The 18,924-nt window shown below is 35.4% G+C and overlaps 1 protein-coding gene across 2 annotated transcripts in view; it reads right to left on the reverse strand.

Moving 5' to 3' along the window:
* PHLPP2 (PH domain and leucine rich repeat protein phosphatase 2) overlaps positions 1–18,924 on the reverse strand; it is a 67,707-nt gene that overhangs the window by 41,851 nt on the left and 6,932 nt on the right. For both annotated transcript variants that reach the window (XM_079117734.1, XM_079117735.1), the window contains exons 2-3: positions 18,490–18,770; positions 8,397–8,530 (exon numbers count right to left, since the gene is read on the reverse strand). In XM_079117734.1, coding sequence (XP_078973860.1) covers positions 8,397–8,530; positions 18,490–18,770 — 415 coding nt within the window. The remainder of the gene's footprint in view (positions 1–8,396; positions 8,531–18,489; positions 18,771–18,924) is intronic.

Here is an 18,924-nt window from a genome sequence, read left to right on the forward strand (position 1 = left end):
CCAACACTCTTGCTGATCATTCCACCTAAATCTCTCATACAAATGATTCTTTTCCATTCCCTAATTCAGATTCTTATTAATTCACACCTGAATGATCCACACTGGTACCAGATTAATCTTCCTTTGGATCACTTAGATTTCATCACTTCCTGCTACCATCTGCCAAATGAAGTCTAAACTGAAAGGGCACTTATGGCCCAAAACAATCTGGATTCAAATAATTCATGATTCACAGAACATGCAATGAAATTCCTAATCTCCCACTTCTGTCCTTTTTCATATCTGCTTTTTGAAATTCTGCCCATTCTTAAAGATCCAACACAAATATTACTTCTTCACAGACTTCCCAATTTCTGGAGATCTCGCTGATTTTCCAGAGAACAGTAATAGGGAACTTCCCTACCAGTTAAATATACCATATATGTATATTATTTAAAACAGTTTGGTACTGGTATAAAAAAAGGCAAATAGATCAATACAACAGAATAGAGTCCAAAAATGAATCCTTACCTATACAGGAACTTAATAAAGGTGATGTTTCAAATCAGTAAAAAACAGACAGGCTAATTCCACAAATCTGTTGAAAAAACTAGCTATCCATAGAGAAAAAAGTAGTTATATCCCCATCTCAAAATTTTAATAACATAAAAGTACTGGAATAAAATATAGAATATGTTTATAACCTAGGACAGTGACAGAATGTAAATGCACAAGGAAAGTATGACCAAATAAAAATTTTAAATGCCTGCACAATAAAAAATAGTATATGAAACTAAAAGTCATAGGCTGGAGAAAACTCAGTCTCAAATACAGCATCTAAAACATGTATATTTAGAAGCTATACTGAAGTCCTTTAATTCAAATTTAAAAAAAGAAACAAATATGCATAGAAAATATGCACAGAAAATATTCAATGAAAATATAAATTCTTAACCACATTAAGTAATAGTGGAAACAAAAATGAAAACAGAGAGATCATTTCCTCCATCAGAATAACAAAAACTTAAAAGCATAATAATACTGAAAGGTGATACTATAGGGAAAGGGGCACTCTGATACACTGAGATAGAAAAGTGTTCTGCAGCAATAACTAATAATATTTTAAGTATGAATATTTTATGACCCAACAATTTCCTGTATAGAGATCCACTCCAAAGTAATAGGTACACCAAAAGATATTTTACTATAATGCTAAACACTGGAAGCAATGTAAATTTCTATGTTTAAGGATATGGTTACATAGTCTATAATATATTCACTACATTAAATACAATGTAACTTAAAGAAATGGACAGAGAAACCTAAATGCTGATAAGATTTCTAAGACATAGGGCAGGGTCAAAAAGGCACAAAGAACCGAAACCAACTGATGCCATCTACGTAAATAAAATCCATGAATTTCTACACATGTACATTATATAGGAAAAAGAGTTAGGAAATCCTGAAGTGATACATGCCTAATCAATAGTAATAATCTACAAAGCAATTAGTGGCTTTGGGAGATGATTTTAAGAAATTAAAATATACAGATAGTGATATTACATTTATATTTTACTTAAGTAATTAAACACAATGTTTTTAGTTTGTTTTGTGGTGCTGGGGATTGAACCTCAGGGCCTTATGCATGCTAGACAAGTGCTCTACCACTGAACTACATCCCAGTCCTTTATTTTATTTTGAAACAGACCAGCTTGGAACTGGCAATCCTCCTACCTCAGCCTCCCAAGTAGCTGGAATTATAAGTGTGTACCACCATACTCAGCAAACACAGTGTATTAAAAGGGGGAAAAAATGTATGGATACAATAATTCTAAATGTGAAATATGCATATAAAATAAGACTAAGAAAATACATAATCAAAAAAATAACTGCATTCAGATGGTAGGACATTTTTCTATGTTACCCCTATGTTTAACAAAAAAAGTTTAAAATATACAAATTAACACGAGATAGTATACTTTGCAATTTGGGGCAAAGATTAACTTTAACAATGATCCCTGCTGTTGGCAAATGTGGAGGGAAATGAGTACTCTCAAATGAGCACACCAGAAAGTGCATACTGGCATTGTCTTGTAGTATAATTTAGGAATATTTAGTCAAAATTTAAAATGTATGTATGTAATGACTCAAAAATTCTACTTATAAGAATAATGTCTTCCTCCCTGGACCCTACAAATTAGCTACTCCCCTGACTTTTATAATAATCCTTTCTTTGCTCTGTTTTTTTTCATTTGTACAAAAATATATACAACCTATATTATGACAGTGTATTAAACTGCTATGGCAAATAGTATATAATGGCTCAAACACAACCGGCATTTTTTTATGTCTAGGTGGTATTCTGAATAACCAGAAGTCAATATTGTCATTTAGAAACTCCAGCTGATGGTAGCTCTGTCAGTTTAAACTTTATTTCAAATACTGCTTGAATCACTGCCATCCTAACCCCAGAAAAGAACACTGAGAAGCACTCATGGGAGGTTTTTTTTGTTTTGTTTTGTTTTGTTTTTGTTTTTGTGGTGCTAGGGATCGAACTCAGGGCCTTGTGCTTGCAAGGCAAGCACTCTACCAACTGAGCTATCTCCCCAGCCCTCATGGGAGGTTTTAGGGATCAGGTACAGAAGTGGCACCCATCAATTCCACTCCCTACCATGAAGAAAATATTGTCACATGTGCACAACTAACTGGAGACAGGCTGGGATGAGGTGGATTCCGGGTAGGTAATAACATACCAACTACAATTCTGTTACCAAGGAAGAAAGAAAGAATAGATTTGGACTGAAAGACAGTAGTACTGCCACACATCTCTAAACAAAAAGCTGATATTAACCTGTTTTTGAACTTTAAACAAATGGAAAGATACTATGTGGTTCTTCTGTGTCTGCTGTCTTTATTTTTATACTTGTTGGACAAAACTGTTTTAAACAATGTGTGCAGAGAACATGGTAAAAAAAATGTTCAGGCACGCAGTTATGCTACCTAAGCTGTGCAGTCCCAAAACTACAACTTCCATAGCATATCACACCCTCCACACTACTCCTTTTACACAAATAAGCAGGTTGATTAATGCACTATGTTAATACCCATGATTGATCATGGTACCCACTCGACTTCAGTGTAAAACACTTCTGTGACTTTCTATCATGAATTTCACTGAGCACCATTCTATTCCCTTCTACCTCAGAACTCCCTCTTCAGCCCAGCTGATAAGGCACATTTGCCTAAAGGCTGCCTGGGATACTGGGTACTTTTTATAACCAGAGAACACAATATTAACAAGTTTGAACTTAGGCCCTCACAACCTTGGCCTCATTAACACTGTATTCTAACTAAGCTGACTCACAGTCTACACACAAAATATTTAAAGCTGATTCCTAAGCTGTTTGCTTCAAAAGGAATACTTCGAAAACATCTTTCCTTCGGTTAACTGTGTTTGTTCCTGGATTCATGAACTGAGAAAGGTGAGGAGACAGGTGAAAGGGAAGGAATACTTTTTGCAATGATTTTAAGCTACATACACATTCTTTAATACTTTCACTTCAAAAGTTAGAGTCTAACCAGGTGCAGTGGAACATGCCTGTAATCCCAGTGGTTCAAGATGCTGCAGCAGGAGGATTTCAAGTTCAAAGCCAGCCTCAGCAACTTAGCAAGGTTCTAAGCAATTCAGTGAGACCCTGTCTCTAAATCAAATACAAAATAGGGCTAGGGATGTGGCTCAGTGGCTAAGTGTCCCTGGGATCAATCCCCAGTGCAAAAAAAGTTAGTTTCTAATTCCCCTTCCCCTCTCTACAGTGGGGCTGTATTTAGTAAGTCACTTCTTAAAAAAAAAAAGTGGTCCAAGTCTCAGTGACTTATCAAAAAGAAACTGAGTCCTCCATGTGTGTGCATGGTTGTGTAGGTATGTGTAAACGTGTGTATGTCTCATCACTGGAGGATGCTAACTGCCATGCTGTGAAAACAGACAGCCCTATGAAGAAGTCCACATAACAAGAAATTGGCAGGGACTGAGAGGTCTGTAATAGCCCTATGAGTGAGCCACACTGAAAGTGAATCTTCTAGACCCACGCATACCTTCAGATGGCTATAATCTCATCAGACCCAAGCCTGAACCATCCAGCTAAGCTCCTCCTAGGTTTCTAGTCCACAGACAATATAAAACAAATATTCATTATTATTTTAAATCACTAAGTTTTGAGGCAATTTTTTACAGAGCCCATAGATGAGAAAGGTGAGAAAGGTGTAACTCACTTGTCTACTCACCTACCTATCTTTTGGTTTGGATACCAGATGCATATATTGCCAATTTTCAAGAATAATTAACTTTAAAAACCACTTTCCTTACCTTCTTTTCTCCTCAATACTGGGGAATGATCCCAGGAGTGCTCTACCACTGAGCTACAGTCCCAGCACTTTTTATGTATTTACTTATTTTTTTAAGACAGGGTCTCACTAAGTTGCCCAGGTTGGCCTGAAATTTGCAATCCTCCTGCCTTAGCCTCCCAAGTTGTTGAGATTACAAGCATTAATTAGCCACTTCTACACCTGGCTAAAAAACTCTTTTCTGAACTAAATTTTCCCATTCAAATTATACTAACTTCTCTAAGTTGATAGAAAGTTCCCTAACACTCCCAACCACTAACAAATGTAAGTACTACAAACTAGTATTTTTGTAGACACCACTGGAATATCCTCTTAAGGGTATATTAAGATTCTGGTCATGTTATAATTTGTCAAGAGGTGGAAGAAAATTAGTGGCACCAAAGTCAACTGTTGAGCACTACACCCAAATGCAAAAGAAATCTCAATGAGTAAAGAGTAGTTCACTAATGTTTTAAGGCTCAAGTTTCATTCTAGAAGGAAAATGTATAATGAAGAATTCAGGTTCAATCACTGATAAGGAGCATATAAGTATTTCAAGTTGGTTTTTGTTTTAACCAAGTTATATGACATTAAGTGGGTTGTGTTCCTCAAATTAGTCTTAGTGATTTTTCTTGGATTTAACTTTAACCTAGCACCATTTCCCCCCATAAACTACCAAAAGATTTTATTTATATTTCCCTCTTCTGGAACTTTCTCCCTCATTTGTTCATTCACTCTCATATCACTCAAGAATTCAAGAACTATATATATGTCTGTATATATATATATATATATTTTCTTATCTTTGTTAGATAATAAGTAACATATTATATATACTCTTCTGTACCTTTCTTTTCCATTTAACTGATATTGAAAATTACTCCATTTCACTTTAAAGAAAAAAATCACCCCCAATCTTTTTAGGACTGCAAAGTATTGTATTATATAAGTGATAAGTAATATAACTTAATGACAAATATTGTATCATGCCAGGCACAATGGCACAGGTCTATAATCCCAGCAGCTCGGGAGGCTGAGACAGGAGGATTTTGAGTTCAAAGCCAGCAACTTCGGGAGGCCATGAAGAACTCAGCAAGACCGCCATCTCTAAATAAAATAACAAAAAAGGGCTGGGGATATGGCTCAGTGGTTAAGTACCCCTTCAGGTTCAATCCCCAGTACCAAAAAAAAAAAGAAAAAAGAAAAAAAAATTATATCATTTCAATATGGCATTTCAGAAGAAGTCCAGTTGGGTGGGGAGGAACTACTGGGTTTTAACTGAAATTTTTCCTTTATGGAACAACAACAACAAAATTGCTCCAATATTTCAATTATCATTCCAATGAAAATATATAGCTGTGATATACATTTAACACTAACATCATGAGCATTATCAAAAAGTATAAACATAACCTGTAAAACGAACTTAAAAAATAATTTGTGCTCTAATTTTGATATCCATCGTGTTTGAAAAGAAATGTTTATACTTCTTGTGAATAACCCAGAAAAGGCTCAGCAAACCAAATAGAACCTTTTATATTCTCTTCCCTCGACTAAATAAAATGTAGACTATGCTTGTGAAATAAAAATTATATCAGATGAACTATGTTACTTTTCTTCTTACAGTAATGTATTTGCTATACAGACAATTCTGGGCTAGGCTGGGAATGTGGTTCAGCACTTATGTGACACACATAAGGCCCTGGGTTCAAATTCCAGCACCATAAATAGAGGTGGGGGAGAGGGAGGAAGAAGGAAGGAGAGGGAAAGAGGAACACAGGGAGAGATGGGGAGAGAGAGAGAGAAGGAGAGAGGGAGAGACAGAGACAGAGAGACAGAGATCCCCCAATGATAATAGCTAAACCTTATGCCAGGGGCAGTGTGCACACCTGTAATCCCAGAGACTCAGAAGGCTGAGGCAGGAAGATCGAAAATTCAAGGTTAGCCTCAGCAACTGAGCAAAACCCTGTCTCAAAATAAAACATAAAAAGGACTGGGGATGTATCTCAGTGGTAAAGCACCTCTGCGTTTAATCTCCAGTGCCAAAAACAGGAACAACAACAACAAACCCAGACCTTACAGTGCTCTAAGAATTAAGAAACACAAAAATTACTTAGACTTTAATCATAATAATCCTTAACACAGATTTATTTCCAGAATTAACTTCAAAACTTATTTCTTGGGGCTGGGGCTGTAGCCCAGTGGTAGAGTGCTTGCCTAGCATGAGTGAGGTACTGGGTTCAATCCTCAGCACCACATAAAAATAAACAAATAAAATAAAGGCATTCTGTCCATCTACAACTATAAAAAATTTTTTTAAAAAAACATTTCTTCCTTGGGTTTAATTCTCAAAGGCTGTTATATAGGACAGCTGCAGATCAGAATGGTTAACCATAAAGTAAAAAGGAAAATAACAGATCAAATATTAATATGTTGCAGCCAAAGGTAAATGAGAAAAGGAAAAAAATCTTGTCAGAATGCTCACTACACAGGAATAAAAGTAAGAAAAACAAAAACAAGACCACATAGCACAGGTCATTTCCAAAGGCAGAAATTAATAGGAATACAATAAAACAAAACCAACTTTTAATGAACTACATGTCATAAAGCAGTACTATGACAAAAATTATAAATAAAATCTTTTGTGAAGTATCTTTAATAAAAACTGACTTATTACATTGTTTAAGAGTTACGTCAAAAAGTATACATAGCCAGGTACAGTGGCACATGCCAGTAACAGCGGCTCAGGAGGTTGAGGCAGGAGGATCAAAAATTCAAAGGAACTTAGTAAGACCCTGTGTCAAAATAAAAAAATAAAAAGGGATGTGGCAGGTGATTAAGTGTTCTTGAGTCCAATTCCCAGTAACACCCACCACCAAAAACAAGGAAAAAAAGTATAATGTACCAAAAAAAAAAAAAAAAAAAAAAAATCAATAAGTCATTCCCTAAGGAGGGGGAGAGCAGAGAGTCTTAGCACATGATTACATACATTAATAAATTAACTATCCTGGCTTGTTTGGTAAGTGGGTCATATTAATTCAAAACTGTTAGGTGTCAAATGAGTCTGTCACCTGCTAGATATATGACACTGAGCAAGATACCTAAACTCTCTACTTCAGCTTTCTGATCTGTAAAAAGTTTAGTAGTTCCTACAGCATAGGGTGACTGTAATGAGTACTTTAGATAATTTGTGAGTATAAAGGTACATAGCACTCAATGAATTTTACTTAGTGGCAGTATTAGTAGGTTATGTAGAATTGGATACATTCATAAAAGTATCTCATTTTAGCCAGTGAGGTGGTATACACCTGTAATCTCAATGACTCAGGAGGCTGAGACAGGAGGATCACAAGTTTGAGACCAGCCTCAGTAACTTAGTGAGATCCTAAGCAACCTAGCAAGAGCCTGGGTTGGGGATGTGGCTCAGTGGATAAGCATCCCTAGGTTTAATCTCCAGTATTTAAAAAAAAAAAAAAAAAATTTATATATATATACATACATCTCATGTTAATAAATCTACCTTTATTGTTGAAGTGATCATGTGAGAAACAGTATGGCAAGTAGGGAATGCACAGAAGAGAAGAAACAGTCAAAAATCCATGATTTAAAACCCATGAATTCACCATAAACAAATTTGACATTCATCAGATGTCAAGTCATATATGATATTCACTGTACTTCTCAACAATACTGAGCTATCCAAAAGTTCACAGATTTTACCAGGAGCTTGAAAAAATAACTCATACTAAAAGCATGATCCAATCACAGTTCTGGCAAAGGTATAAAAATAGTAAGATGGCAAAACAAAATAACAAAAAGAACAAAAAATAAAAAGGGAAGATACTTTTGCTAATTCTTTAAAATCTTCCCTCACTCCCTAACCCTTTGTTTTTCTTGTAACTTGGATGTCTTTAACACTAGTTAACTGATTCAAAAATAGCTTCTGATAGAATACTTTTTAAAAGCTAAAGGCAGAGGCACAAATAATCAACTTAAAAATAATGAACATATTCACAAAGCCACTGATAAACTCTTACCACCATAAAATCGAATCATACAGCCAAGATCAGGATTTGTAGCTTCCTCCTGTATGCGCACAGGATCCTCAAATCCCAGCCTGGATAAGTACTCATAAACAATCTGAAGAGGTCGTTCAGTGGGTTCCAGTCTCCTGTTCACACAATTAAAAAGAAAAACATTTGGCAAATAATAAAAATGCTTCATTTAAATTTTTAATTTTTTATATACTCATTTTTTACATCTCTAGGTCAAGATTTCCTTCAGGATCATAGGATATAACTACTCTAAACAAGTGGTTTTCAAAGTTTTTAGTGTCAGAGTCTCTCTCCTCTCTCTCTCTTTCCTCTCTCTCTCCTCTCTCTCTCTCCTCTCTTTCCTCTCTCTCCTCTCTCTCTCTCTTTCCTCTCTCTCTCTTTCCTCTCTCTCCTCTCTCTCTCTCTCTTTCCTCTCTTCTCTCTCTCTCTCTGGAAGAATACCCGAGATTGAACATTGAACCCAGGGACACTTAACCACTAAATTACATCCTCTCCCCTTTTCGTATTTTATTTTGAGACAGGGTCTTACTAAGTTGTTTAGGGCCTTGCTAAGTTGCTGAGGCTGGCTTTGAACTTGTGAGCCTCCTGCTGCAGCCTCCCAAGTTGCTGGGATTACAGGCACATACCACCACGCCCAGCTGTCTCTATATTCTTTGAGGACCCCAAAGAACTTCTGTTTACAAGCAGCATAAGCCATTGATATTTAATGAATTAGAAATTAAAATTAAGAATTTCCAAAGATTGATTCATTTGCCCTAAAATAAGTTCATTAACAAAAATATTTTTAAATTTTTAAAAATATGTTTTCAAAAATAAAAAAGTTTGCCGGGCACAGTGGTACACACCTGTTAACCTAGCAGCTCAGGAGGCTGAGGTAGGAGGATTGAGAATTCAAAGCCAGCCTCAGCAAAAGCAAGGCACAAAGCAACTCAGTGAGACCCTGTCTCTAAATATAATACAAAAAACAGGACTGGGGATGTGGCTCAGTGGTTGAGTGACCCTGAGTTCGATAATCCCTGAAAACCAAAAAAAAAAATTAAAAAATAGAAATAAATAAATAAATAAGTTTAGCAAGTTATATTTTGTAACTTTAACTACTGGTTTCATACAAGAAAGCTAAATTCTCAAATCTACTTCTGTCTTCACTCTGTTGAGATATCATGTCCCAGGCTCTAAAAAGTTCCACAGCATACCCATGAGGGGCTGCAAATGAAAAAGAAAATTATTATCTTACTATAAAATAGTTTTGACTTTACATATCCCTTTAAAGAATCTCTGAGACCCTGCAGAATGCTTTGAAAATCTCTGGTCAAATTTAAAGGCAGAGAAATTATGACATATAAAAGGTAATACTTGGCCATAACTGCTTTCATAGAAGTTACACACACAACTATAGATGTAGACTTTGGGGATGCTATATATTTCCACCAGCTTCATAGGTGTGAATAGCCCAATAACTCCCCCAGAATCATCCTCACTAAAAGCTAATCAATAAAATGGGAATATACAATTAAAATCTAACTCAAAGAATTATTAAGTTTATTTAGTTACAACATCAACATACTGCATAACAAAGTGTACAGCAAAATATCTTGCATGTAGAAAGTGTTCACAATAATATGACAATTATAATTCTAAAAAACTTGACAATTATAGTTCTAAAAAACTTTAGGATTCGAACTATACTGAATTATGTTGATTGGAAGAAAATTATATACTTATCATCATGGCAAAAAGATAAAAAGTACATCTTTTTATAGTTGAAAAACTATAAAATGCTATTGGCAACAAGACTTCAGTTAAAAAATATAAGGACACAGGAAAGCTACAAAGCTGCATGTAAACAACTGCATCAAAATGGTAACTGAGGAACAGAATCAAGCTGATGTGCAAAAAAGACAAAAACAAAACAACCATCTGCTACTCACTTTAGTCTTTTAGGTTCCAGAAACTATGAAATAAACTCAGAATAAACTACTACAAAGAACCAAAGACCAAAGGGGAATATAGTCCATAAAGATCAATAAATATTGAGTTGAATAGAAGTGAAAAATAAACTTTTTAGAGTAAAAACATTGAGTAAAACATAGAGTAAAAATATCCCAGGTAACTCAAAAGGCTGAGGCAGGAGAAACACAAGTTCAAGATTAACTTGAACAATTTAGCAAGACTCTTGTCTCAAACTAAAAAAGGTCTGGCGATATAGTTCAGTGGCAGAATGCCTGCCTAGCATGTGCAAGGCTCTCTGCATTTGATTCCCATTATTGAGAAAACAGAAAAAGAGTCTATGAAACATCCAAGACCTCTTCCTAATATAATACAAATTCCACCTAAACCCTACTATTTCAGGAATAGACTTCAATGTGTTTAAATACTATAATTCCATATAATGATCACATACTCAGGACCAAGAAATAATTATACTTCCAAGCTAACTCTTGCCTCTTCAATTTTCCTATTTTTCTATAGAAAACTTAGAGAAATAGAAACACTAATTTACATATTTTACATGATCAAATTTCCTGGCCTAAAAAAGGCTCTGTAAATTTTGGAAATCCTCTTTATATATTTCCACTTAAAGTATTTTTCCTCATGATAAAAAAAAAAAAAAAGGAGACCTCCACATCTGCTCTCATTAACTTAGCATAAATGAGTAAACATGTTTAAAGAAATACAAGAACGAGTAAAAGGAGAGACTAATTCCACTTACTCATTAAACTCATGTGCTTAAGAGAGTAGAGTATTGGGGAGGGAAATGCTATAATATGCTTACAACTCAATTTTTTGTTTCAAAGTTCCAAAAGTTTAACAGGCTAGTAATTAGCTATTTGTTAAATTTCTCACAAATCAAAGAGAAATTATATACTGCAAAATAGAAGAATGCAGAAGAGAGTAATGCTAGCAACAAAAAGTTACATTTAGCAGTTGAACTACTTGTAATACTGCTTTAGAGTGGCAATACTACTACAGTCCATGTAAATCTGAATACAGGTGCCTAAGATAGTTTCTCATCAAATCAGCCACACGATGCAGCAATGCTATCAACAGCAGACTGTCTCTCTGAGCCAACAGTAATATTTTTCTGTATTTGTTATTCTGAACAGTGCTCATAGTTAAGATACGTGTAAAAGAAGAGTAAATTTCATTCTAAGTATCATTTGGGTTGAGGATGTAAATCCCAGGTACAGTACTTGCCTAGCATGTGCAAGGCCCTGAGTTCAATGCCCAACACCACACACACACACACACACACACACACACACACACACACACACACACACAAAGTACACATACACAAAGTTCTAGTTAATGTTGGGAAGCAAAAGTACAAACTGTTAAAATGCAAAACAAGAAGTAACACATTGTATCAAAGACCTAACCCAAAAAAAACTCTGCACCATTACTACCTCAAATTCAGATTAAAACTCAATTCCTCTCCACCTACAAAGATAAAACTTCCAAATGTTAAAATCAACAATACCATAAAAAATTCAAATGGTAACAATAAAGATACTTATGCTTGACGTTATGGCTATGCTGAAGGTATTTAAGATATTACAAAACTATGCCTATTTTGCAAATAAGAAAAATGAGGTTGAGAGTCCCAAGATTCAGAAAGTCACACAAGTAGGAAGTAATGACATCAGGGTTTGAACTTGTATCTGTTTCATTACAAAGCCAATCTTCTTTTAGACAAACATTATTTTATACAGCTGAAATAATTTATGCAGAAGAGAGCTCAAAGCACTTCATATGTCAACTTAATCATACCATGAAACCTAAAAAGGTTATTTTAAAATTACCATATTTGATAATATCTAATATAACATCATTTGAAAGATATACTATTTTTTATGCACCCGTATTGTATAATAAAGATTATGACTGGTCTTTGTTCCTGGTTCCTTGGAGATAGATTCTAAATCTTGAGTGAACAGCGTCCTGGCTGTTCAGGGTCCCTTAAATACCCCCAGAGTCTATGCTAAGAGACAAGGTGACTCAGGATGGGGGCTGGTCACAAAAGAAAAGTCACATGATTAGAGGGTTGAGGACTAGCAATGACTTGACCTGGGTGAGGGAGCCAAGGAGCTGGATATTGAGTTCAGTCACATGGACTATGATTCAATCAACCATGGCTTTGTAAAGAAGCCCCAATGAAAACTTAGTAGAAATTCAGTAGAGCTAGCTTCCTGCTTGGTGAAGTGCCAGCGGGTAACAGACCCAGATTCAATGGGACAGGGCACAGAAGCTCTGTAATGGGGACTCTCCCAGACTTTACCCTTCAGTTGGCCAATTCTGATTTGTATTCTTTATATTAAAACTGTAATTGTAATAAGGAACTTTCCTGAGTTTTATAAGTCTTTGTACCAAATTACTGAACCCAAGGGGGTTGTAGGAACTTCCAAATCTGTAGACAATTATTCAGAAAAAGAAGTGGCCTGGAGACCCTCAAAGAGCAGCTGGAGTAAGGGCAGTTTTGAGAGGACCCATGTCCCCTATTTATTTGTTTATTTTTAGTAGTACTGGGTACTGAAGCCAGGAGTACTCTATCACTGAGCTACATCCCCCTTTTCATTTTTTATTTTGAGACTGAATCTTGCTAAATTGCCTAGGCTGGACTCAAAATTGTGATCTTCCTGCCTCCACCTTCTAAGTAGGTTGGATTACAGACGTACACCAACACACCCAGCAGGACCATGCCCTTTAATATGTGAAGTCAGCACTAATCCTGGTGCTCAGTGTCAGAAGTACACTGCAGTAAACCAGATGGTGTCAGAATAACCATTAAGGAAGAAAAAGCACTGCCAATTAAACTGTGACCTACCATAAACAGTAAAATACAAGCTGATTTCAGAAGTATTAAAATATTAAAAAATTATTTCAAAATAAATTATTTATATTCCAATTTTGTTTTGATAATATATTCTTTTAAGGTTTTTAAGTAGCACAGAAAGATGAATGAAGCACGAAACAAAACAATAAAACTCCTTTTCCTCCTTATTGGTAATCAGTTCAGTTCAAAATATGGTAAACAGGGCTGAGGTTGTATGTAGCTCAGTGGTACAGCACTTGACCAGTATGTGCAAAGCCATGAGTCTGATGCCCAGCACTGCAAAAAGGGGAAGACAAAAGGTGTGGATGTGTGTTTGTGCAGTCAACAAAATTTGCTGACTTAGAAGTTACTCAACAAGTCAATGTCAGAAAAGGGACCTAGAACTCAATCCCAAATCCCACGAGTGCTATAAACATCCTATTAGTTCTCAGCTTATCTTAAAAGATGGCTATCAAACACTTAGAAATCTTAGTCATTCTGATGACTAAGAATCAAAGGGCAATCCATTTTATTACATACGATCTTGTTGATCTTGTTACAACTCTTCGGACAGAAAGCAACAATTACACTATGCTTCACTAGCGTGTCATTTATCACTTGAACAGTTCAATAGAAAAGAGCACCACACAGAATAATGTAAGGAATAGACTGGGCGGCTAGACACAGGCATTCCGACTACAGCTCTACCACGAGAGCCTGTCTGAGGAATGCGCTTACGACCTGGACTCTCTGAGTCTGTTTCACACTCGTTTAAAAAAAAAAAAAAAAAAGGAGGCGGGGGGAATGGAATCAGTAATTCCTAATGGGAAGTTCCTGGCTTTGGGGACAGGACAATTCTTTGCTATCCTGCACAGTGAAGACCCTAAGCCTCTTGGTCCCTTGCCCTCTAAATGCCAGTGACTCTCCCTAGTAGTTAGACAGTCAAAAAACCCTGCTTCCCCCCACATAATTGGGGTGGGGGGTTAGTGTTGGGCAGACTTATTTTCACTAGTAGGTATCACTCTTAGGTTCCTTCAAGTGCTAAACTTCTATTAAGTTAGTAACTTTCACTTATACTCAAATGACAAGCACATGGCTATAAAAAAAAGTTGAGGAAATAAAGGATGATTTAGAGAAAACATAGATTTTAGTTCTAATAATCCATTTCTAGACTTTTACGTAGAAAAACCAGCAATGTAAAGATTTATAGGCACTGGTTTAATCAACACAACACTACTAAGAATTAAATGATAATAGGCAACCCTAATAGGCAATTTATTGAGTATGGGGCTAGGGGTATAGCTCAGTGGCAGAACACATGCTAAACATGTGAGAGGCACTGGGTTTAATCACCAGCACTAAAAAAGGAAGAAAAAAAAAAGAGAGAGAGAAAGAAAGAAATGAGTACTAATTAGTGGCCAGACATCATTCACTCTCTTACTACTCAAAGTATAATACATCACTTGGGAACTTAGAAATATACAGTCTCAGGCCCACTCCCACATCTACTAAATCAGAATCTTTTTTTTTTTTCTTTTTTTTTTTGGGTGATCGAACCCAGAGCCTTGTGCTTGCAAGGAAGGCACTCTACCGACTGAGCTATCTCCCCAGCCCCAGAATCTATTTTAACATGCTTCCTAAATGGATGATTTAAGCACTACTTTACAGGTATATATTAATTCATTTAATCTGTATAATGTAATTAATTTAATCCTCATGACAACTCAACAATGTAAATATTAATATCCTCCAGTTTACAGAAAAATAAACCAAGGCACAGATTATATATTTATATAGTAATGTCAAAGGAAGAATTTAATCCAACCAATCTCATTCTAGAATTGAACCTCTACAGCATTATTGCATATTATCTCTCAATTTTAAATAATTTACAGTATAACCATAAAATGGGATATTCTATGGCTATTAAAACTAGTATCTAAAGAATTTTTAATAACAGTGAAATTAAGATGATATATTAAGTGAAGTAGGATATAAAATTGAATATACGGTATGACCCCAAATATGTAATTATTAAGAAGTATATGTCTACTTCAGAGCCTGAGATAGGAGGATCACAAGTTTGAAGCCAGCCTCAGCAACTTAGCAAGACCCTGTTTCAAAATAAAAAAACAAAAAGGGTTGGAACTAATTAGAACAAAAATTTTTAAATGAATAAAAAAAATTACAGTTAAAAAAAAAAGGGGGCTGGGGATGTAGCTCAGTGGTAGAGCACCCCTAGGTTCAACCCTTGTGCCACAAAAGAAAGAAAGAAAGAGAGGAGGAGGGAGGGAGGGAGGGAGGGAAAGTAAGGGAGGAAGGGACAAGTGGATGTGTAGTCAAAAAAAAGATCTAGGGAAAAAAATGTCACCCAATATAAGTTTTGAGAATGAGATTCGAATTCAGAATGCCAGGGTTCAAACCCCAGCTCTACCATTTCCAGTTGCTAATTCTGTAGTGCAATGCTTAAGCCTCATTTTCCTCAGTGATAAAATGGACATAATTTTTAATTCACACAATTGTTGAGATTTAAAGAGATAATCTATATAAACACTGAATATTTTTCCTTCATTATGCCTTTCGATTTTCCAAGATTTCTTCAATGAACACATATTACACTTATGTAATCAGCAAAAAAAAAAAAAGAAGATTCTTAATTATGATAATCCCTTAGATTGTCAGCTGTCTTATAAAGGGCTATTCTGAAGAAAGTACCTTCTCCTCTGATTAGATAATATAAGGTTGAACACAAGCAATTAACAACTGAGTAAGAGATCAGATGATCTTGAAATAAGCATGATTAAATGGTAAACCTGAGTAAAGGGAGCTGCCACGGCAGCTGCTCCTCTCCTGCAGGAACATTACTGGAAGAAAGGAAGTCTGTCATCTACCTTGAATGTTAGGCATTTCAACAGACACATCTGTTCGTTCCTGCCTGACCTTGAGCAGGATACCGGACTTTTCTCAAAGTCTCTTCCTCACCTAAAAGGGATGATACTATCTCCCCCTTGGAATTATCATAAGGATTTCATGAGAAAATGTGTATAAAGCACTATGCACACTGACTAGCACAAGCAAGTGCTTAATGTCAGCTAAGATCTATCATCATCATAATCATCGTTCTTATTTGGATAAGTTCTTGAACTCCTACTCCAGCAATAAAAGCATATCCATTATTTCAAAGCACTGTTCAACAGTGTTTTCATTATTTTCAAATAATTATATCTTCAAAGGGTTATTTCATTATAAATAGACTACAGTGCTAAAAACAGCTAAACAATCTACTTTAGGTACAATTTAGATTTACATAAGTAAGTAAACTATTATCACATGAGGATTCTTAATTATACAACTAATACCTAATATTTCTGCTAGTAGTAGCAAACCAACTCCAGGGAGTTCTCCACACTTCTAATATATTTGCATACATACACATTAGAAAACAAATGAATAAATCATATGCTTAAATAAGTGAACTCAATCAATCACTAACAGCTATAATCTAGGTCAAGGCTTTCCACCTGATAAAATTAGATAAGAAACAGCGTTAAGATTTAGAAAAGCCTAAGGATCACCCTTAGTCTGATCCTTTCCTTGAACAAATGGATTTAGGAAATGTAGTTAACTGGTGAACAAGGAAAACATTTAAATGCTAATCTACTTTTTCAAGAATTAGTCCAAATCCTAAAAGAAATACACAGTAAACTTCAGTTTACACTTTTAAAATGACATCAATTTTCAGCTCAGCTAGAGGTGCTACTATTATTACCACATTCAAGGTGTAAGGGAGCTTCCTTTCTCACTTTTTAGTAGTACTGAATCCACAGCTTTGAGTTCTGTTTCAAGACATTTCTTTATTAGAGGGAATGGGGAAGACTGAAAACCAATGGTCAGGCATTTAAAGAAAGAACTCTTATCTGATGTCTACTTCTAAGAACTAGAGGTGATTTTAAAAAAAAAAAAAAAAAAAAGCTCAAAGAATTCATACGCACAATAGAAGACCATGAGACTTTTTCTTCATGTTTATATAAAAAGAATTTAAGAGATGAATGGCTTTTAAATCTGTGGAAATACGCTCAATTTCACTCACTAAAAAAATGAAACATAAAACAATGAAATACCAAAATTCCTCAGTTTTGCAAAAATCTAAGCCAATAGCCTTGGAAAAGAATTGTCTTTGGAATGCTAACTTTATGATTTTCTAATTTAAACAGTCAAGGGGTTGGAATTGTAATTAGTGGTGGAGTGCTTGCCTAGCATGCTTGAGGTCCAACAATTGTTTCTATGTTCAAGCAGATATGTCCTCATACATGTGTCTATATATATATATAAAATTTAATACTAACATTCTGGAGAAAGTAAGGGGAAATGGGTAGGCGTCTATATTTTGGATGGAAATATAACCTCTATGAAGAGGATATTGACAATATCTATCAAAAATATAAATTGTTATATCACTGACCCAATAACCACTTCTAGGAGATTATCCTACAGAGAGACACTCACGCATGACTATATGTATATGTTCATATTAATTAATTTGTGTGTGTGTGTGTGTGTGTTATTGGGGACTGAACCCAGGGCCTTGAGCATGCTAAGCACTACAGCACTGAGCTCTGTCCCCAGTTCTTTTTTTTAAATTTTAAGACCATGTCTAATATGCTTATATTTGCACAGAATATCCCTAGAATGCATAAGAAATGGGCAATAACAATCAGCTTCATGAAAAGGTCTGGGTGGTTGAGGCACCAGAAACAAAGGAGGACTTACTTCTCACTCTATACTGTTTTATACATTTCAATTTCATTTTATTTACAATTTCCAAAATAATTAACTTTTGTTTTGTTCTGTTACTTTACTGGGTACTAAACAGGTGCTCTACCAATGAGATACTCCCAACCCTTTTCATTTTGAGACAGGGGCTAGCTAAGTTGCTGAGGTTGGTCTTAAACTTGGGATCCTCCTGCCTCAGCCTCCCAAGTCTCTGGGATTACAGGTATGTGCTAAAATCATTAACTTTTTAAATACTTACTTAAATTTAGATATCTGACCTACAGTGTATTCCAAATAAAAGGACTCAATTTTTCTTCATGATAGTTTCTAAATTCTAGAATCATAAAGTCAGCATTCTAGGGACAAATCTCTTTTCAAGTCTAGTGACTCCATGATCAACATAAGTCCCAGCATGATTAAAATCCTGAAGTCCACTTCTAGGCAGAAAAATATGCAACTTATATTGCAGTAGATAAACTCAGGCCTCACCTAACCAGGTCTCCATGAAGCTGTAAATAAAGACTTTCTCTTCCCTCTCCAGCACAAATTTCTGAGGCTGGTGTCTCTACTGTGCAAAGGACGAGATGTAAGTCAGAGGAGGAGGAAGAAGCAGCAGAGGAAGTGGCAGTTGTAATGGCAGTGGTCGTGTCTGCTCCATAAAGGTAAACACAGCCTCTCTTCACGTCTTCTCGCAGCCAGTCTCTTTCTCGAGAACCAAACCTACTTCTCCTATTTAAACAATTTCTGCTCCCATTTCGTTTCATATTTCTCTAAAAAATATCAAGAAAAATAAATTATTAGCTAGAACATTTACTAAATTAGACAAGCTTAGCCCTCACCCCACCTATTTTTTAAAATATTTTTTAGTTGTAGATGATACAATACCTTTATTTTATTTGTTTTTATATGACGCTGAGGATTGAA

Source organism: Sciurus vulgaris, assembly GCF_902686455.1.
Source record: "Sciurus vulgaris genome assembly, chromosome: 17".
Taxonomy (NCBI): Eukaryota; Metazoa; Chordata; class Mammalia; order Rodentia; family Sciuridae; genus Sciurus; species Sciurus vulgaris.